The 22,815-nt window shown below is 43.2% G+C and overlaps 1 protein-coding gene across 2 annotated transcripts in view; it reads right to left on the bottom strand.

The window, feature by feature from the left end:
• Positions 1 to 12,674: 12,674 nt before the first annotated feature.
• Positions 12,675 to 22,815, bottom strand: part of NIBAN1 (niban apoptosis regulator 1) — a 195,819-nt gene continuing 185,678 nt past the window's right edge. For both annotated transcript variants that reach the window (XM_045811477.2, XM_045811476.2), the window contains exons 13-14: positions 18,768 to 18,879; positions 12,675 to 17,255 (exon numbers count right to left, since the gene is read on the bottom strand). In XM_045811477.2, coding sequence (XP_045667433.2) covers positions 16,111 to 17,255; positions 18,768 to 18,879 — 1,257 coding nt within the window. In that variant the 3' untranslated portion in view covers positions 12,675 to 16,110. The remainder of the gene's footprint in view (positions 17,256 to 18,767; positions 18,880 to 22,815) is intronic.

The following is a 22,815-nucleotide window of genomic DNA, read 5'->3' on the forward strand; positions in this document are numbered from 1 at the left end:
TTATATATAAAGATGGTTGAAAGTAATAGACAGAAGCTCTGAATCTAGTACAAATGATAGTGATAATGATGTTAAACACTTTTATGAGTTAGGGTATAAGCCAAGGTCCTGCAAGAAAGAGACCCCACATACAATGATTTGTACAGGATAGAAAGTTGTTTCTCTTCCAGATAACATTCAGAAGCAGGTGAGTGATTCAGGATGGATGGCCAATTCTACTCCATGACGTCATCCAGAAACAGGTTGCTATCCCATCCCCTGGTAGGCTTCTCTATAGTAGAAGCTGGTTCACCAGCATCACATAAACCTTCCAGCTGGCCTGGATGGGAAAGAGAGAGAGGAGGAGGGGCAGTTGCCTTTATAAAGGATGTGACCAGGAAGGTGCATATGTCACCTATGTTCACATCTCATTGGAAAGGAATTCATCAACTGGTCACACCTAGCTGCAAAAAGGGCTGAGATGTTTTTTATCTCTAACTGGGCAGCCATGTGCCCAGCTTAAACTCAAGAGATTGGACAACTAGAAAGGAGACAAGAATAACAAATACTGGGAGATACTTGGCAGTCTATGCCAAACTCTTGCTTTGGTGTTTTTAGTCATGATCATACTTAAACTGAAGATGCAAATATGAGTTTTTGAAATGTCTATGGATTCTTAAAATGGGTTCACTGAAAAAAATCTGTTCCATTTTACTTTTAATTTTGCTTATGGCATATAGCTTATCAAATTCCTAAATGCTGTAAATAAATAATAGGCTCTCCTTGGAGAAGTGTTTAAAAATGTCATTATTTTGACCAAGCTTTGGGGAAATTTTATAGACATGGAGGTAGCCCAGTTTATCTGTATGACTCTCCTTACCCTTTCTCCTCTGTATAAGATGCACAGAGATAATGTGTTACTGGAAACACTGCAAGGCATCTTCCCTCGAGAGTACTTAAATCCCATGGTGATAAGGCACAACTAGTAAACAGTGAAAGCTGCACTACCGAGTCCCCTCTTATCCATGGGGGATATGTTCCAAGACCTCCAGTGGATGCCTGAAAACCCAGATAGGACCAAACCCATATATATTGCTTTTTCTTTTCTTTTCTTTTTAAGATTTTATTTATTTGTGTGTGTGTGTGTGTGTGTGTGTGTGTGTGTGTGTGAGAGAGAGAGAGAGAGAGAGAGAGAGAGAGCACACAAGCAGGGGGAGGGGCCGAGAGAGAAGGAGAAGCAGATTCCCCTCTGAGCAGGGAGCGTGATGTGGGACTCGAGCTCAGGACCCTGGGATCATGACCTGAGCAAAAGGCAGATGCTTAACCAACTGAGCCACCCAGGCGCCCCTTTATACTGTTTTTTCTATACATACATACCTGCGATAAAGTTTGATTTGTAGATTAGGCACAGTAAAAGATTTAGAACAATAGTAATAAAATAGAACAATTATAAAATATACTGTAATAAAAGTTATGTGAACATAGTCTCCCTCTTTCTCTCTCTCAAAATATCTTATTGTAGTGTACTCACCCTTCTTTTTGTGATGTGAGAGGATAAAACGTCTACGCGATGAGAGGAAGGGAGGGGAGTGACCCAGGCATTGTGACCTACTGTTAGGCTATCGTTGACCCTCTGACCACACGACAGAAGAAGGATCCTCTGCTCTGGACACTGGTTGACCACAGGTGACTGAAACTGCAAAAGGTGAAACCACGGACAAGGGGGACTACGTATCAGTAATTGCAGTTGCTCCTGGAATAAAAGAATGAAATATAATAGGATTAACATAAAAGTATTAGAGGGTTGTTATTTACCGTTCTCTCTCTCTCTCTCTTTTTTTTTTTTTGTAGAGGTGGAGACTGTTAGAAGTTCCTAAGAAAACAGTGCTTTGCAAAGTTATTTAATTTACTTAATATTAGGTTTTGGTGACAAAGCAGGGAAAGTATGAGAGAAGTCACCAAAGGAAGCGTGAATGTAGACCAGTTAAACAGAAGTGGTTCCCTATCACTGGCGTTCCTCCAGTATGCCGGGGGACCTGGATTTTAGAAACCATTTTTGTGCATTTATGAAGTTGGTTCTTTTTTTTTTTAATTCCCAGAAATCTAATTTGTGCTTTCATTAATGGCATATTGCAGAACTGTGCAGTTCAATATGGTAACCACTTGCCCCATGTGGCTATTGAACACTTGAAATGCGGTTAGTTCAAAAATGTAAATATACACTGGATTTCAAAGACTTATTATGAAAAAATGATGTAAAATATCTGATGATTTTTAACATTGGTTACATGTTTAAGTGGTAATATTTTAGATATATTGTGTTAAAATATATTAGGAACACTAATTGCACCTGTTTTCACATTTTTAATGTGACAACTAGAAATTTTTTAATTATATTCTGACTTGTATTATTCTTTTGGTGGATGGTGCTGCTTTAGAAACTGCATAAGAGAAAGGATCTCTTTTTCCAGGCTTGAATTGACCTACTTTATGGCACATTGTCCTAATCCAAAGTTTACAGTTTTTTTTTTTAAAGAAAAGGGCTTCTTTTTTTTTTTTTTAAAGATTTTTTATTTATTTATTTGACAGAGAGAGACAGCCAGCAAGAGAGGGAACACAAGCAGGGGGAGTGGGAGAGGAAGAAGCAGGCTCATAGCGGAGGAGCCCGATGTGGGGCTCGATCCCATTATGCCAGGATCACGCCCTGAGCAGAAGGCAGACGCTTAACGACTGCGCCACTCAGGCACCCCCAAAGTTTACAGTTTTAAACCAACAGCCTCTCCACCCTATACTCTCTCATACCCCAAATCAATGCAAGGACACCGATGATGTGCCTAGAGTCACGGAGGTTGGGTTGAAAAATTTCTAAGGGTGAATGTCTTACTACTCTGCATGATGATCTTTTTCATTTACGGACAATTCTAATGATCGGAAACCCTTTACAGTGGGAAGAAATTTGGCTGTCTGTACTTTCAACTTCTAGGACGTTTTCCTGTAGCGTCATTAAAATAGATCTAATGCTTCTTGCCGTATGAGTCTTACCATTTAATTCACCTGAAGAATTGCCACGTACTGAGTAAGGAACTGTACAGCGGTCATGCTCTCTTATCTAACCCCAGCTCAAGTCTGCTCCGCCCCAGAGCAAACAGAACAATTCCTGTTCCTCTTCCTTGTTTGAGACATTTCTCATTTGTCAATAGGAGCTCTTTTGTCAGATTATTCATTCTCCAAAACTCTGCAAACACAAGTGTGTGGATAGAAGCAAGTTATTAGATGAAAATAGTCACTAATGAACTGACCTCTAAAAATGCTGGTCGGCACTCAACCATCCTTTTCAGTTTAACACCAGTGTCTCAACAGATTCTTCCAAGATTTAAATACCAAAGGATAGGGGCGCCTGGGTGGCACAGCGGTTAAGCGTCTGCCTTCGGCTCAGGGCGTGATCCCGGCGATCTGGGATTGAGCCCCACATCAGGCTCCTCTGCTAGGAGCCTGCTTCTTCCTCTCCCACTCCCCCTGCTTGTGTTCCCTCTCTCACTGGCTGTCTCTATCTCTGTCAAATAAATAAATAAAATATTTAAAAAAAAATAAATATCAAAGGATTGAGAAGCACCAGGGGAAATTTGATGAAGCCTTTCAAAGGATGATTTTTAGGAGAGTGGAGCAAAATTCATATGATGTGGATTGTCTCATCTATCAAACAATTTTTTGGCAGTAAAGGTTTTTTACAAACAAAAAATACCACCACACATGTATGACAGGTATGGCGTATCAGATGGCCCAAAGGTTAGATGAATGAATGTATGAGGGAATATCTAGGAATGTAAATTTTATAACCTGGAAAGTGGGATACTGCATACTCTTGAAATTCTATTACACTTTGTTTCTCAATTCTGCAGCCTACAATTTCGAAAAGAAAAATCCCAAATTATTACCCTTTTCTCCCTTCCCTCTTGCATCTTCTTGATGTTTCTGAGTACCTTATGATACCTTGTAAGGCCTTTTTGTGATCTGAATGGTGGCCCCCAAAAGATATGTCCATGTTTTCACCCCTGTAACCTTTGAGTGTGATCTTATTTGAATAAAGGGCCTTTTCAGATGTAATTATGGGTCTTGAGGTGAAATTATCTGGGTGGCCCTAAAGCCAATGACAAGTGTCCTTACAAGAAACAGAAGAAAAGACAGAAGGAGAATACCGTGGGAAGACTGAAGCAGAGACTGGAGTTAGGCAGACATAGTCCCCAAAACTCCCAGAGCCACCAGAAGCTGGAAGAGGCAAGAAAGGAATTGCCCCCAGGGCTTTCAGAGGGAGCATGGCCTTCTGGACAGCATGATTTTGAACTTCTGTCTTCCAGAGCTGTGATCAAATAAATTTCTGTTGCTTTAAGCCTCCAAGCGTGTATCTACTTGTTATGGCAGCCTTGGGAAACCAATACAGTCTTGCTTGTGATAAAAAGCCTTAATGTATAAACCAGCTGAGGAAAGGGGAAGGAACTAGTTAACTTTTACTCTTTACTTTTGGCCCAGGTCACCATTATACTTTTTCTTGGTGTCCAGGTTGGACTGAAGGGATGAGTAACATGTCAGCCCTAAATCATATTTTGGTAATTTAAGCAAGTTATTTTGTCTCCTTTGGGCTAAGTTTGCTCACCCCCAATATAAAAATTGTAAATTCAGTTAGAAGATCCCAAACTCACACCTTGAGGGATTCTGTTTTGGAGGATGTGAACAGGTGTGCCCCACAACATCCTTCCCCAAAGTCAGAGACTGTGGGTGGATAATGTTCTGTGTTCAAATAAATTTAGAAAGCACTGGGCTGGCTGTGTTCTCTGTGACCTCACCCCCCAGCTATGCTGATTTGAACCAGGGATCTTTGCTGGTTCCTAGAAGTGGGGGATAAGGAAACTCAGGGCTATGAGACAGTGACAGTCCCTGCTGTGTACGGAAACTAGAGAAGGCTACACTGCAAATTGATGAGAATGCAGCAGATGTGCCGAGAGAAGCAAAAATGGGAGACCAGGTGGCCTCAGAGATGGAGAAAGCCGGAGCAATGATCTCCTGATGAATTTTGGGTTCTTTGGTTTCCAGGAGATACTTGTATGACTCGTAATCTCTCCTCTTTTTGCCCAAGCTAGTTTGAGTAGGGTTTTGTTACCTGCCTCCAAATAACATTGGCTGAGACAAGAAGATTAGCACTTAGTAACTAACATATTGGTGCATCTCAGATACAGAAAGAAGGGCACCTGACTGGCTCATTCAGAAGTGTGTGTGACTCTTGATCTCTGGGTCATGGGTTCAAGCCCCACGCTGGGTGTAGGAATCGCTAAAAAAAATAAATAAATAAACTTAAAAAGTGTGCGTGTGTGTGTATAAATACAGAGAGAAAAGTACTGTAAAACAAATCTAAACTAAAGGCCTAAGAATGGAAGTTAAAGGTCCAGGTAAATAACAGAGAAGAAGATGAATTTTACAATTTCACAATTAATTTCATCGATTACATCTCAGCAGTTTAGTTAGAGGTAAGCATAAAATTTAGTGCATAATCCCTGTTCTCAAGGATTTTACTATAACCCTGCTGATTCTGAGCTAATATTTTTCCTAAATAGATTCTTCTTTTTTTTTTTTAAGATTTTATTTATTTATTTGAGAGAGAGAGAGTCAGTGAGAGAGAGAGAGCACAAGCTGGGGAGCGAGGCAGAAGCAGAGGGAGAAGCAGACTCCCCGCTGAGCAGGGAGCCCGATGCGGGATCTCAATTCCAGGACCCTGGGATCATAACCTGAGCCGAAGGCAGATGCTTAACCGACTGAGCCACCCAGGTGCCCCCCAAATAGATTCTTGATGACAGCCGTGTATAGTTTATAAAGGGTCACCGGTTTTAAATAAGTGGAACAAAATTACTACTTTCATGATGACTATTGTATAACTAGGAGTGAAAAAATATTTAAAGGAGGGTCTTCCCCCATTTTTATGGGCTTACTACATTCTGAAGAGTGATTATGAGATCGTCATGTTCATGTAGATATGTTTAAATGTTTTGTGTTCATGTATTTAATCTCATCCCCTTAATGGAGTCCATCAACTGTATCTTCAGGTGATTTTTACCCACTGAGAGAGTTTCCATCTGTGGTTTTGATCTAGAAACCACTATTTTTCAGAGAATCAAAAAGGACACGTTTACACATCAAAGGATATGCAGGCTTTTCAGACTTCAAATAAAACCATATGCTGTGTTTTTCACAGAGCGGCATGTTGTGTTTTAATGAGCGTGATCTCTTTCGTATTTGGAATTTCTGAAGGCCTATCAAGCAAGCAGTAATGGGCTTAAATAAATTCAGTTGTCTTTCATGTTAGACCTCTTGGGGGGATTCCTCAGTCCTTCGTGACTGAAAATGGAACGAAGATGTTCCGAGCTCCCCACTAGGCAGTCCCTTAGATCTCGCTGTGCTCACGTGTCTGGCCCTCCGTGGTGGGAAGAAAGTGCCGGCAAGGTGGTCTGGCAGATGCCAGGGCATCAACAAAGGAATCATGGGGAAGAAGATTTGAGGTGAGATCAGAACTTCAAAGAAGCAGCGGAGACCTTCAGAACAGTACTCATCAAATGGTTACTTTAGGGGCTAACTTTAATTGGCAAAGGTTTCTAGTGACATTTTCCCTTTTGTTTATATATCATTCCCAATTATACACTGTTGTTAATGGGCCTACGGGTGGGAGTAAATGCACCCGAAGTATCCCTTAACTTGTGGGATTCTAGAAAAACAGAGGATCCTTTTGACCAATTTAAATTAAAATTTAAAATATTTTTAAATATTCACATTTTTCTGATTTTGACAGTAATACATCTTCATTGTAGAACCTGGGGCGGGGGGCAAGGTGGAGGATACAAAAGACAATAATAAACATTTAAAATCTCATCAGTCCAAGCCACTGTTTCCATTTCTGCAAAATTTCTTCCGGGCTTTTTTGCCTAGGCATATATATTTAATCTTCTTGAGATTTTTCTTCTAATTCAAAACCATGGCTAAGCGTTCTCCACATTATTGCAAACTATTTGTAAACAATTCTTTCCAAGGTTGGTACACCATATATGTTGAAAATAAAATAGCTCAGCAGAAAGACTTAAATGGCTCTTCTTGGTGTCTTGAAGTTCAGTGCAGCTCTGAGTTTGGAGACCTGCAGAGGGAGAGGACAGTTCTCTCCTCCCTGAGTTGAGAGGAGAAAGGAGGAGGAGAAACTTCCTTCTTGCAGTTTAAATGGCAACTAAATCTGCTTTATTAGCTGAGCTATGTAGGCTCTACATGTGCTCCTGGTATGAAGTCACCGCCCGGCACAAGTCACATTTCCAAATGGTCTAAGCTACCGTATGTATGATGGAGTGTTAGATCGTGTTGGTAAGTATCTGGTCCTGAACATAATTTTAATGACTATTCTATCAGTCCAGTTTCTTGGTTACAAGCAACACTCCAGCTAATTAATTAAAAATTTAAATATAGTTAATAATATTGTAGTAACATTGTTTGGTGATGGATAGTGACTATACTTATCATGTGAACACTGAGTAATGTATAGAAGTGTTGAATCAATATGTTGTACACCTGCGACAAATATATGTTAATTATACCGCAACAAAAAATGAGTAAAATTTAAAAGCCATGTCACATTTAAAAAAAAAAAAAGAGAGAGAAGATTTGGGGATATTTATTCTGGGAAAGGATATCAGTTGTTTGGAGATTTGAAATCTGTCTTGTGGAAAAGAGCTTAGAATATTGTATACTGCCCTGATAGAAAGAATGGGCTCCATGGGACAGAAATTGATGACATTGGTGGAGGAAAAGTGGAGAATGAAAGAGTAAAATATTTACTCTTTAACCATCAGAGTTACCTGAAAATGGAATAATCTTTAGGAGATAGTGAGCTCCCCAACCACAGTGGATGTCCACTTAGCTAGAATGTTTTAAAGGGGAAAATTCAGGTGCTATGGATACATTTGCACAAGGTGAACACCAGGGTATCTTCAACCCTAACAGTCTATGATTCCATGAGTATATTGAGTATCTAGACATGTAGGGAAAACACTCCTCCAAAAGTTATGAGTCAAAACACTTGGGAAATCATTAAAAGTTTCTTGGTGGTGTGTAATTAAGTGCCAAAATCAACGTTAACATAACAGCCAAAAGAATTCAGAGAAAGAAGGCTTAAAACTGATGGTAGGAGCGGAATGATGTGGTCCTATGTGTTGGATAGACAGGAAAAGAAAGAACAGTCTTGATGAGATGGTATACTACAAGATGTAGGGTGAAATTGTTGTAAGCCCCAAAACCTTGTATTTAAAATTTTAAAAGACAACAACAACAAGTTTCTAGCAAGAAAACTGGAAGGGCAAAATCTGATACAAGTTCTTCGAAAAATGTTACATCCTGAGGATCATATTTTAATAGGAAAAGGAGAGGGGTTAGGAATATTTATAGATCAGTTACCTTCGAGTTATAAGGAATTAAGATGGGATAAATGTGTTAAGTAAGATTTATCCTTATTTGTTTGGTGTCAGGGAATAGAGTTTCTAGCTAATTTAACATTTTTTGTTTCATTTTGTTTTATTTTGAGAAGGCAAAAGAACTTTCCCTCAAAGCGTTGAGTGGAGTGGGTGTGTGTTTATAATTACCTCCCAAGGACTGTAACCTTTTCTGAAGACTATGATTGTTTGCTGTAGAAGACTGTTCCATTACCGGCACGTTTGTTGCAGAAAATTGTGTTTGTTTTTCTGAGGTTGTCTACTTTGTCACGAGTCAAATTTTCTCACTCACCTTGAGATAATTAACATGTTGATCATGACCACTGACCTTGTTATAGTTGATCAAAGCAGAATATAAACAATGTGAATTCTGCTGCTAAGATAGGGAGAAAAATCCCTTTTAGACCTTTCTTCTTAGTTTTAAAAAATATTTTTCAATGGAAGATTCATTTTCAAAACCAAGCAAGAATCAAGATTCTTAGATAGATGAAAGGATTTGAGTTGGGAGTAATCATGTTTTGTTCACCAAATGGTGAGTGGGGCTAGAGCAGCACATGGACGTTGGGGAAGTATGTGACGGAACCAGTGTTGTCTGTGTGTTTAACACAGTAACACAGTGTTAACACTGTTAACACAGTACAGAGGCAAGAGTATGGGTTTTGTTCATAGTACATTTGAATCCTGGTGAGGTCAGCTGATTGCATTGATGGCCCCAGTTAATGGCTTCCCTGGATTCATGCCCAATGCAATGTGACTCTGCAGCTCTTCCCATCTGTTGAATCTTGGCCAGTCTTGTGACTTGCTTTGGTCAGTAGAGTAAGGCAGAAGGGATGTTCCACCAGTTGAGCCCAGGTCTCAAGAAGCTTTTGTTTCTCCTCCTCCACCTCCGCTTCCTCCTTCTCTCTTTCCTTTCTCTCTCTCTCCTCCTCTTCCTCCCTCCTTCCCTCTCTCTCTCAACCTTGCTTGCACCACATGTATAAGCCCCAACCAGCCTACTGAAGGGAGAGAGACCACATGGATTAGAGCCCTGTTGTCCCAAACACCACTAGGCTAGACTGACATACAGCCAGCCCCCAAACATGTTGGAAAGCCAGCCAAGATCAGAAGAACTGCCTACCTGATGCCTGGCTTGCAGTCTTCTGAGCAATAAATGGTTACTGTTTTAAGCCACTGAGTTTGGGAATGGTTTGGCTTTGTAGCAATTGCTAAATGATGCACCTGGTTCAACTAGTTATTAGCTGTGTAATCTCTAGGAAGTTGCTTAACTTCTCTGAGTCTCATTTTATTCATCTGGGCTTAAATGTCTATTACACATGATCTCTTTTAATCTTTGTCATAACCTTGTGATGGGGGTACCGTTGTTCTCATTTCACAAACTGGTTCTTATAAAGGTTAAATAACTAGCCCAAATTCACACAATAAGTTGACAGCCATGCAATTTTCTCATAAAGGACCTCGACGAAAGTAAATCAAGTTTATAAGCAAACCTAATGAAGAATCCTACAATGTGATCTGAAAGGTGGAGACCCTCGTTTATGTTTAAGAATATTTCCCTTAAGTTGCGTAACAGAAATTTTCAGTGCAGAAAACATAACCGAGTCTGAATGCAGTGGGGGCAGGGCTCTGCCACTCTGTTCCCAGGGCCTAGCATTACCCCGTAAATGAATCCTGATGTTGCATGGAAAACACCGTTTATCCTAAGAACTGAATCAAAAATTGAAGGGTTCAAAACTTAAGCCTCTGACAGATAGAAATGAAAATACCTTCCTTTTTCCCCACATGATCTCCCTCAAACCAATGTACCAAAAAACTGTCCCCCACATGATTCAGGAAGCTAAGTAGAATCTGGAGGGCAGGGGGGGAAGGGGGTTGGTTAAGTATCATCACCAAAAACCACCCCTTAGCTTCAAAATCACTTCAGTAACTTGGAGGAATTCCCCAACACATAAACCCACTTTCCTACCCCAACAGTTCCACTTAGCATTGCTAAAATAAAGAGAGGCCTCACCACTACATGTATGTGTCCCTTTGTATAGAGACCAGAGGGGGAAAATTAATCCATAAATTTGGATTCCGTGAATTAAACCACAATGGATCTGCAGAAGGTCTGCATCAACATCCAGAGAGGATGCAAGATTCCTGAAAAGAGTGTGAAGGTGTTGGTATACAGAGGTGCTGATACAAATGTTCTTCAGGGTATCTGTAGGCAGCTAGAGTTTGGATTTGAGTCCATAACAGAGGAGACATGAAAGAGGCAGGACATAAAGGGCAGGCTCAATAGGTTCAAAACCAAATGTGAAATTTCTTGAGCAGAGTCTTTAGTTTGCTTCCTTTGTGCTGCCAGAACACTTCCTCCTCTGCCTGCAGAACCACCACTTGCTTCTCTGTCTTCCCCACTGGACCCCGTTCCCTAAAAGCAGGGACCACAGCCTCTTTTCTGCTCCTTGTCCAATCCCAAGAGGAAGGATCGCCAGAAGGCCGATGCTCTCCACGAATTTCTTGCGCATTTGCTCATGTCTCATAGATTTGGGTGGAATTCAAGGGTAAACTTCTTAACTTTTTACCTTGTTGACCTCATAGGGACCTCAGGAAAAACCAGTGGAGGCTCCTGTTCTGAAAACTAGGAGTGGTTCATACTAGCTAGCTTGATGTGGGGGTGACATGGCTCCGAAGCTCTCTCCCAGAGGGACATGCGATGAAATTCCATCATGAAAACAGAACTGCCTCAGTAAGCTGAGGGTGAGTAGTCACCAGCCTCACAGACCATTGCACTGTGCCAGGCAATCATCAGCCACCTCTCCACTTGTCTCCTACTTCTGGGATTGGTGATATTTATTCATTCATTCAACATTTATTCAGCTCTTTCTGTACACAAGGGTGTATACTCCGTTAGGGACACAAAGATTGAAGACAGGGTGCCACAGAGATGGTAGATGGCTGCAGTAGAGCGAGAGAGCACTGAGAGAGAGAGGGAGAGGGAGAAGCAGACTCCTCACTGGGCAGGGAGCCTGACGTGGGACTCGATCCCAGGGCCCCAGGATCATGACCTGAGCCGAAGGCAGATGCTTCATGAACTGAGCCATCCGGGTGCCCCATCAGCAAAGTGTTATGGGGGAGGGAGAGGGGTATGTCCAAACTTGTCCTGACTCTTACAGGAAAAGTGGAAATTGGCCAGATTGAGAAAGGAGGGTCAGAAGATCTTGGAAAGGGGAAGACTGTGGCAACGGTCGAGAGGTGTTCAAGCAGGAGTGCTCCAAGCATGGCTGACAGAAGAGCTTTATTTAGTTGACTCCTCCCAAGATCTCCATTAGTTCCACCCATACCACACCAAATAAACATACACTCTAAGAAAAAACTATGCAGAAGACATTTCAAATCAATGGAATCTCCAGTTGGAATCAGAACCCCCAACTCCAATCTGATCCTTGGCCCTAAATAGAAATTCTGGAGGAGCCACTCTGGGAATGATTCTTGCGTATTGGGGGTTTGCTATGGAAGGAGAGGGAGTGGTAAAGTCTTTGCCACACCCAGTGTCCCCATCCCTGCTAGACTTGATTTCTCCAATGTTTCTTCCTTTCCTGGCTGGAGCTGTTGGCATACATCGAGTTAAAACTGTTATAGACAAGTCAAATAAGGAAGCAAAATACCTATTCTGGACTCCCCCTGGCCATGTCTACCATAATTTGAGTTTGCTGATGTCAGGGACCATACCCACCCTGTTCACCTTTGCTTCTCCAGTACCCACTAGAGGGCCTGCAGATAATAGATACACAGTCATTTTTTTTTGAATGAATAAATTCATGGAGGAATGAGTAACTGTGGATGTCGGTGAGTAAATATCATTTTATTTATGATTATAGAAAGAAGGAACGTTTTGCTTAATGTTATCCATTGAAGATAAACTTGTTTGAAAAGTAGTTCAATTACATCAGGAGTAATTGCCCGTTATTATAGATGTATTCCAATTCCTAGAGAAACAAGCATAATTTTCAAAGCATAATTACATCTGACATTAAGTGACTTCTCTGTGGACTCCCTTCTGACAACAGTAAATTGAAAGTTCCACAGTGCGGCAACGGTGACTCACCTTTCCATCTGAGGGCTGTTCCTCCCAGCTCAAGTATGACGTTGGCTTAAAAGATGAAATCACTCCCATTCTAAATGAATATGACATTTGGACAACTCTTCAAGGATGAACATTTTATTGGAATATAGGCACGTGGCAGAGTAAATATATGGTTACAAAGTGCTTTAAGTCTATTTGCTTTATATAGTGACCAGAAAAACCCATCCACAGTGTAGATTTTTTTTCTTGAAGTTCCAGACTTCAGAAGGCAAGTCCCCAAACCTGCTTACTTCTAGTAAAGTATGAAGACACATGTAGCGAACTTTTCTACCTAGTGAACCTGTATTGTTTTAGTCAGTGATGTCCTTCCCTTCCCCAGATTAAAATTGCTATGTAGCATATAGCATCTAGCACTTTTTATAAAGAATGAAAATCCCTCATCTGGCAGAACCGTGAAACCCTTGAAAGTCATGGACTCCAGTGGGGAGGGTGACAAAACCAGACTTGAGCATCTTTGCAATGAAACGTAGAAGATCAGGCCAAGAGACCTGCTGTACTTGACGCTCAGCCTCTTTATAAAAGCTTTTGGACAGACTGCAATCTTATCCTTGTGGTTTCCAAAAGACTTTTTTTTTTTTTTTTGAGACTTCTCTGCATAATTCAAGGCACCGCTGTCTCCACTCTAAGCGGCAAAGGGGGAAAAAAAATGACAAGCTAATTTTTTTTCCAGGCAAATATTCTCTTTGTAAAAGGTCAATGGTAACATAACTCCTTTACAGTCATGGAGTTTTTCCCAAAACCATGTCCTGAGGTTTTCTGCATTACTAGTGGATTTGCCGGGAGAGATTCCCCAGAGCAGCCTTCAGATACTTTGCATGCTGCTCATTTAAACGACAATAACCTTGCTCTAACCTGGAAACCACTAAAGCAATGATTAGCCTATCAAAAACAAGACAAGCTCATAGTAATATGAAGTGACTCCATTCAACGTGTTAAAATGAATAAGGAATATTTTTAATGAACTTTAGTTTCCTGTTCCATCTTCAGATGGAACAATAATCCCGCTTAGTCTAGTGAACTTGTCTTTCATGAAATATGTACAGAAAAATTCTTTGTGTTCTCAAGTATGTCCTACCACGTTGTGCCCAATACGCTCTGGCCTACAAGATGGGTAAAGGGAGGGCACTGGTAGTCACCCATCCAATGCACATGTACTTTCTTTTAGGGTTGGAAAAATTTCTTAATTTTCCAAGGAGTCCAAGAAGCCCTGAGGTGAGCAAAGGAAGTAAGCTGGGAAGCTCCAGCATGGGCTCAAGCAGGGCTGGGACCTCCTTGCTCGCTGACATTCTCCTGGAGAGAAGGGCAGTCCTTGGTGGGGCCGAGCACTACTCCATTGGCTCCGAGCCTTACTGGGCAGTGCATCTGACCATCTGGCTGTCTGCCTCTTGGACTTTGGACTTGACCTAAGGGAAGGCTCCCCAAGGGCAGAAAGCCCAATTAAAAAACATCTCCCTGCCTGGCAGCAGGCCCCAAATAGCCCCAGCGCAGCAGCATGGCGGGTATTCAGGTCTCACATGCCTTGAGCCGCTCAACACCTGCCAGTTCTTGTGCGAGGCTCTAGGGATATAAAAGGGACTTGAGAAGGCAGGGAGCCATTATCCGAGGCTGTGTATCTCCAGCAGGAAGCACATATGAGTAATAAACCCCAGTTCCTGTCCTTGAAGAGTGAGGCCCCAGAAGAGACGGGAAGTAAACACAATTTCAATACTCTGTGCTCAATGCAATGATATGAGTGAGCACTGGGGACTGCAGGGACCGGCAGGGAGTGGCCTCTACCTTCTTTCTCTCTAAGGAGACCCCCTCATGGATGTGAAGATCTAAACGCTCTAAGAGAAATTAAAATGATTCAATATGAGACGATAATGATACTGATTATTATTCATTCTTCATCGCCTAGAAATTCTTCATGGGGAGTTGGACAGAGAAAGATTTTAATTCCTGGTGAAAGAGTTAAACTGTGGGACAAATTCTCTAAACAACTGATATAAACTTGCTGGTGATGATCAAAACAAGCTTTTAGGACAGTATGTTGGGATCTAATATTAAAATTTGTGGACGGAAATGTCAAGAGGTACTACCTGGGACTGAAGCTTTTAGGAAATACGGTCTTTTTTGGAAGGATAGTAGAATACAGCTTTTTAATCTTCTGCAAGTAAGTGTTTTAACATTAACATTTCTAGGTCATGATCCGTTGCGAAGACATATCTGTGTCTATTTCCATGAAAGTGTAAGTTCCAGGAGAGGAACAGAGTCTTTTTCACTGCACTATCTCTAGCACCTGGGACATCACAGGGGTCAGTTAACTTGCCGAATGACCAAACAAATGATTTCCACTCTGGTGACATCTTTAGAACTTGCCTGGAACTTGATAATGTACATCTTGGCTCTTCATCTCCCTTCCTTTCTTCCTTCCTTCCTTCCTTCCTTCCTTCCTTCCTTCCTTCCTTCCTTCTTCCTTCCTTCCCCATTTATTCACTTTATTCCCCTTCTGGGAATGAATCAGGACTGTTTCAATGGATAGACAAAGTTGTCATGGTTTGAAAATTGGCGTATTTTTTTCTTTAAATTCCTGTAGGTCTTTTAATTTATGCCAAAGCACCTTCTCTTTTCTTGTTGTTGTTGTTGTTGTTGTTGTTGCTGTTGTTACTATGCCTAGCACAGTGCGAGGCAGAGAGCAGCTATTGGAATAATGCTTGTTTAACCGGTAGTCTTTTATGCTCAACAATTAGCTAAGGCCCCTCTGCACAGCCTAAGGCTAATTTGGAATTCTTTCAGGCTTAAACATGCCAAGGAAATTTTCCTGCCTCATCTGAATTTCCCCAAAAGGTGATTAATTAATAAGAAGCAACATGATTAATTAACAAGAAATTGATAGCAGAATTAGTACCAGGCTCAGACAGCCCCACAGACCACAACCTTCCTCCGTTCGCGCTCAGCTTCCTCTGGGTTCTCTCAGGCATAATCTCTCAGGGGCTGCGGGACTGCCCACAGCCGGGTGACCAGTGTTCACCACCGACCCTTCCCTGCGGTCTGACTGTAGACGAATGCCGAGTCCTTCAGAGACAGTGAAGTTGCTCTAATGGACGGTGAAGCTAGATTTACAATATACATTTGCATTCTTACCAAAAATTAAAAAGCTTCAAGCACATTAGAGGAAAATGTGCAGTGTATTGGAAATTATGCTCCTACTGTCTTTTTCATCTTTGCTGGAACACCTCCCTTAGACATGCTCAGCTGCCTCTCACCCCAAACACTTCCTATTAAAATGCTAGAGCGGTAATTCATGGTAGAACAGTTCAATTCCACAAAGGTCTGCCTCAGTGCGCATGCCCTGTGTGCATTTCCTCTGGTTTCATTACACACATTAAGGAAATACTTTTCTTTTTTTTTTTTTTTCTTTTTGGTAACAACTTGTGTGCAACCCCTAAGCATACCCATAGCTATGAACCTTTGGCTGAGTTTGTGCAAAGAAATACTTATGCCAAATTGTCCCTTTCACTCTTCCGAGGGCTGCCCTGGGGTACTCTCCCCCACATCTTGTGAACCTAGCAGATCGAAGTTTGGAGCATTCTCCACCACCCACTGGCACTCGTGAACACCAGCAGCCTTAACCTCTTCTGTATCCACACTGGCAGTAGCCTGGGCCATGCTGCTGCTCCCTCCCAGGGCTTCTTCCACAGAACCCTGGCTCTCACTGGGGCAGGTGGGGTGAGCACTGGAAATGCAATCTTCTTCTGGCTTGTCCTCAACCTCCACAATGGCCTCGGCCCCTCCTCCTTCCTGGGCATCCAGTCTGGAAGCCCCCCCTGTGAGCTCCTTCTCAGGGGACTCCCCAGCCTCTGCTTGCTGCTCTGGGGGGCCAGGGCTGCTGGCACCCTGGGTAAGCCCTTCACAGGCCAGCTGAGCCCCCAGCAACCCCCCCAACTCCTCCCTGCTGGCCTCCGCCTCAGCCTCCCGAGGGGAAGAGCGGGCCTCCCTCTCACTGATTTCACCGCCTTCACAGCTGTCCTGACTGGAGGCAGCTGCTTGATCGGCCTCTGTGTCGATTTGGGTTGTTGCCTCTACTGTTTCAGTTTCTTGGGGAGCAAGGGTCTCTTCATTTGTATCTTTCTCAATCTCGAGGGAGGCTGATTCCACTGGCACTTCAATGGTCACTGTCAACAAATTTCTGAGCTCCTTCAAGGAGCCCGAGGCAGAGCTGGATTCTGGCTTTTCGTAGCTGGGTTCTCTATCCTCAGGAGCCCCTCCAAACTCCAGCTCCGATGAGTGTGTGCCCAGGGCTCCTGCTGTGTCCTCTGCAGCCACAAGAGGCACAACAGGGCCATCCGCCCCTGAAAGAATCCCCTGTCCGGTCCCGTCTGGGGGTGGGGTAGGGACAGGGAAAGATGGGCTTTCTCCTTTGGCCAATGGACTAGGGACCCCAGGCTGCTTCTGTTCCCCCGGCTCCTGGAATACTTCATTACTCAGCACCTCGCTCTCTGAAACTCCTGGCAGAATGGCCGAGGCTCTCTTGGCAGGGCTGGCCTGGTTTGACCCTGCGGGGGTTTTTAGATCAGTTAAGCTGGACACACTTTCACTGGGCAAGGCCATGTTGTCTTCAAATAAGTTGTGTTTCTTCAGGAGAGCAGCTTCCTTTATCACTGAGAAAGACCAGAAAACAGAACATGACATTGACCCTCTGCCCCGGCCACCCTGGGTTTTCTGATGTTATCCAGAAGCCAAACTCCCTTCCCAGCTTTTCTGGCTACCCAAATTTCTCAATATCAAATTCCAGCTGATAACCACCCTCTTCCAGGTCTCCTTCCCTCATGACCAAAGTCCACAAACTCATTTTCAACTCTGGACCTCTGTTGTGTTCATTCATTCATTCCTTCACTCATTCACGGGTGCAAATTGGGCACCCACTGTGGGACAGACACTGAGAATCCAAAGATGAATGAAATAGGGCTTTTGCTTTGAAGGAGCTCGCAACCTCGAATAGTATCATCTGTATCACCCATAGAGGCCCCGCTGTAGGGGCAGGCCTGACATTTCTCTGCTTCTTCTTATAATCCGGTCCTGCATGTGTACTGGGTACTCAGTACCGAGCATGCAGAGAGCGCTGTTGGCCTGCAGTGTCTAGAATGAAGGCCAGTCTTAGAGGTCTTGAGAGGACTCACAACAACAATAATAATGATAGTGGCTGACATTTTTGACCACAGGCCTCCACTATAGCTGTGCAGGCTGCACAGTGCCCAATGGTATCATACCCAAGGGGGCACCCCTCACATCAGAGACAGCATAAATTTGTGTATTCAGCAGAATTTTCCAGCAACGAGCAGTAGACCATCCCATTCTGATAAAATTGGTTTATCAGAGAACAGTCAAGCGTCTGGAGGAAGGGAGCCTTTTCCTAATTGGCGGAAAGGTGCCATGATGGAATGCCAGTGGGCTTGAGTGAACCCTTCCGGTCAGACACTGATGACATCTTCACATTTCTCATCCCGTTGGGTTAGCTACTGCAGCCTGTGCTTGGTCTGTTTTCTTTGTGGAGGGTTTTTGGTGATACTAACACCTTCCTCATGGAGACCAGACCCGTTTCAGGCCTACGGTTTGGGGCAAAGGCCCTGTCCGGCATATTTCTGTCAAAGTTGTCCTGCCTACAGTCCCATCATAAGCAAGGCCTAATTCCACAGGACAGCATGTGCTGGAGTTCCAACCAGACTCACAGAGTACTGTGTCAGCGCCCTGTGTCTGCTTCTGTCCAGCTGACAGGACGTGAGGAATGTGCTGAGGAAGCAGCTGGCAACCCCTGCCCCTGGAATCACCTCCTCCTGCCGCAGGGAGGGGTTGGGAGTCTGTGGCTACAAGCACCTGTTTTCCTTTGTTCTGTCTGGAGGAAGACAGCTGTTCATGAGGAAGTCTAGCCTTAATCTCCCCAAACCTCGGTTTTCTGTGAAAAACGAAGCTTGAAATTTCTGTCTCCCAGAGTTCTTATCTGTATTCAAAGAAATAACACCCAAAGGGCTCGCATAGTGTCTGCCAGATCATGACTCTCGGTCAAGGTTAGTATCCTTCTCTCTTTCCTCTCCCTGCGGGCCTCCCTGAGTCTGCTTGAAGGGGTCCTCCTCCGTACCTGGTGTTCCCTCCAGTGCCCAGGAACCCCTCCTCACCTTTCAGAGTCTCGTCAAGAAGGATCTGATGTAGAATCTCCTCGTAGACATTCTCCACGTGAATCATACTGGTGTGGTCTGCAAAGATGAACTGCTCGTATTTCTGCAGCTCCTGGAGGGTGAGAGATGGGGAGACAGAGGACAAGGCGTGAGATGCCAATTTGTACAGGAGTACAGGGAGCGTGACTCAAACTCAAGAACCCCTCCTTGGAGGGTGGGGCACTCAGCCACTGGTCACCCCTTCCCTTTCCCCAGCCACCGAAGCACGATGTCCCGTACTCGGCACACGCTCTGTGTACTTCACGGGAGTATACACACAGATTTTAATCATCGCAAGGCCCTGTGTGGGGGTCTGGGGGTCTCAAGGCCCTCCTTTTCTTCCGTCACAACCAAAATGTTTCCTTCTTTCCTTTTTTCCCCTTTAAACTCCAGTAGTACTTGACCAAGGTGTAAGTTACACACAGTAAAATGTACACAAGTAGGTCTCAGTGGTTTTAAATATATAATTATATATATATATTATAATAAATATATATAATAATAAAAGTATGTATTATATAATATAATATAATAATATAATAAATAATAATATATAATAAATAAATAATATATAAATAATAGATAAATACATAATATAATTACACATATATATATATATATATATATATATATATATAATTATACCCACATAACTACAACCCAGATCAAGATAGAGAATATTTCCAGCGCCCTGTGCCTTCTTCCAGCCTACACCAACAAGAAATAAGCACTACTCTGTATCTGCCACAACAGATTCGGTTTTCTAACTTTTTTTTTTTTTTTTGAGAGAGAGAAAAAGAACACATGTTGGGGGGCAGACACAGAGGGGGATGGAGAGAGAGAATCTGAAGCAGGCTCCATGCCCAGCACTGAGCCTGACATGGGCTCCATCTCACAACCCTGAGATCGTGACCTGAGCCAAAATCAAGAGTCAGATGCTTAACCGACTGAGCCACCCAGGCGCCCCCAGTTTTTCTCATTTTTTGAATTTTACATAAATTGAATCCCACATTCTTGTGTGTTTGGTTTGGAGAGTCATCCGTGTTGCCGCAGGAATCAGTAGCTCGCTCCTTTTTGTCGATAAAAGGCATTCATTATATGGATGAACTAAAATTATTTAGCTTTTCTACAATTTTCACCTATTGATGGTATTGAGATTTGTTTATTTTTTAACTGTTATGAGTATACGTGCTATAAACATTCCCATGATTTTTTTTGTATTGAAGGACTTTTTAAAATCTTCAGTGTCTACCTAGAAGTGAAATTGCTGGGTCCTGGACTAGATGTATGTTTAACTGTATCAGAATGGGACCCTTTCCAGGTACGGAGAATCTCGCATCAAGGACTCTTCAGGGACATTCTCTGCTTTCCCTCCCACTGGCCCTGACAGTCATTGATTCCCTCTGAAATAACCCAGGCAGGACGCATAATCCTTTAACCCTTCCTGCTCTCCAAGGGTTTCCAGATGGCTTGAAGTCAGGGTAGGGGTCAAAATGCACCAAATCGCATGTCAGTGATGAACTCAGTAATCCTTACAGCTAATGGTGCTCAAAGGGCCCCAAGAGCCAGCACCTTAGCAGAGGGATTTGATGCCTTTTGCCTGAAGGATTTTCAGTAGGTGATCAGAAGCCACCAGACGCAGACAACTCAGCGCTAGTACTTGGGGTCCCAGGCCCAGATCACGACAGGCCATAATGGGGTCCCTTTATATCCACCCTAGAGCAAAGCCAAAGGATTGAACAGACATGAGCTTGCATGACCCTGAGAGGGTCTGTGAGGCAGGACTGACACACAGATGAGAACTGTGTGGAAAGAGCAGGGCCGGGAGGCCGGACACTGCCCTGGATTAGCTGTGGGACCCGGGTCGGCCACGTCCCTGCTCCATGCCTCTCTCTCTTCCTCTGCAAAGCGAGGGCCACAGGCTCAGGTCTGCAACACCCTTTCCTCTCCCTGGGTGGTCTCCCACTCTTTATTCCCCTGAGTCATGCCTCAGGATTCGGTGAAAACATGACTCTGGGAAGTCCTCCCTGACCCCACGTAGCGAGGGGCGCCGGGCTCAGAGCTCTGGCCGGGCCTCTTTCCCATAGGCGGCTGCTGTGCTCCTTCACTGCCTGCCCACTGCCTCTAGGCTGCGGACTCCAGGACAGCAGGGACGCTGGCCTGGCACAGTGCCTGGGTCATATCTGATATATAGTCAGTACATGTTTGCCGAATAAACAGCAGACCTTTAAAATTTCAAACAGCTAGGGGCGCTGAGGTGACAGTGTCGGTTAAGCCTCCGACTCTTGGTTTCCGCTCAGGTCGTGATCTCAAGGTCGTGAGATCGAGTCCTGAGTTGGGCTCTGCCCTCAGCGCAGAGTCTGCTTGAGATTCTCTCTCTGCCTCTTCCCTCTGCTTGCAACTCTCTCTCTCTCTCTCTCTAAAATAAATAAATAAATCTTTAAAAAAATTTCAAACAGCTAAGTAAGTGCGTGGAAGGGAACAACTTGCTAGGGATGTTTATACCGTTGTGACAGGTCCAGCTTTATCACATAGGTCTTCTATATTGAACTGAACATAATGTAGCATATGTTTAATTCCTTGGAGCAATTTAATTGGAGCCTCTAAGGGTGGGTCTTGGGGAATCCGAATTTTTTTCACAAGCTCCCCAGGCAATTTTAATGTGCACCCCGGACTGAGTAACGCAGATCTAGGAAGCTGTGACTTAAAGAACCAAGGGAAACATACGTTAGTAAAATAACGAATCCTTCAGTGGAGCAGATAACTCCTCATTTATCCATTCTGCAAATCCAGATTTTAAAAGAAATCTCTTGGCACTGAAATCATAGCCTTCGTTACTGAAAACTTTGGGTCTCGGTTTCTTTGGAAACCAATCATTCTTGATTTAAAAATCCCAAGATCATTTTACAGACAGGGTACAACTCTGCTGATGCTTGGGAAAAGGGAACAGATGAGAAAGGGGAACTTTCTTTGCCCTTCTCCTCTTTTGGGAGAAGGTGGCTCTGAGGTCCCCAAATTGCCTTTGGGATTGAGAAACACTCTAAGTGGAAGGTCTGTGTGCAGACACACCCAGAGGTGGACTAACGCATCCTTTGTGTGGCTGAACTTTTCCATCCACACATGGCCAAAGGACGATCAGATAGGCAGATTCTTTATTCCTGTGGCTTCATCAAACTCCCAGAAATAAATGCCAGGTACTAGATATGCTAGGACTCTAAAGAAGAAAGCATTTATAGAATATAAAAATAACCAAAGACATTTCTGCAGTAAAATAACTCTTGCAGAGGATTTTAATGATGCAATTCTTGGAGACCCTCTATGCTGCCCAAAAGTCCTTTTTAAATTCTAATAAGCTCTTCATGATTTGCTCCAAGAGGGAGAAGGCACTGAAAGTGTCCAGGCTCATAGATCATTTCTGAAATGTAGAAATAGTAATAGTAGTCATATATACTATTTACTGAGTGTACACCATGTTATCAGCGAGTGTGAGCTGAGTTCAAACTCTGGTGGTTACCAGCTGTGACTTTGGGCCCCTTACTTAATCCTCAAGTTTCCCCATTTGTACAATGAGGATATAAATAGTACTTCCTCCTAGAGTTGTTGTGAGAATTATTGAGATAATCCATACAAAGTGTTTAACATAGTGTCTAACATATGGTCAGCACTCATCAAATATTAACAATGTAGTCTCTTTAATCTTAAAAGGGGTACTGCAAAATATATCATCTCCATTTTCTAGAAGATGGAATCTAGGCCAAGAAAGAGGAAAAGCGACTTGTCCGAGGCCCCAGAGCCAATACATGGAGGAGCCAGGACTCGAACCCAGGTCTTGAACCTGCCTCCATGGACGGCTCACCCATGGCTCTGCTCTGCAGACCAAGTCACACCTTCATAACCACGGCTGTCACTGGTAGCAGCTTTAATGGTTTCCGTTTCATTGACTTCACCAAACAAACGTTAAAAGAAAAAATATCCTTCTGTAATTGTGTTACTTAAGGTCTTTTCCTGG

Source organism: Ursus americanus, chromosome 2, assembly GCF_024610735.1.
Source record: "Ursus americanus isolate L20-20 chromosome 2, mUrsAme1.1.p, whole genome shotgun sequence".
Taxonomy (NCBI): domain Eukaryota; kingdom Metazoa; phylum Chordata; class Mammalia; order Carnivora; family Ursidae; genus Ursus; species Ursus americanus.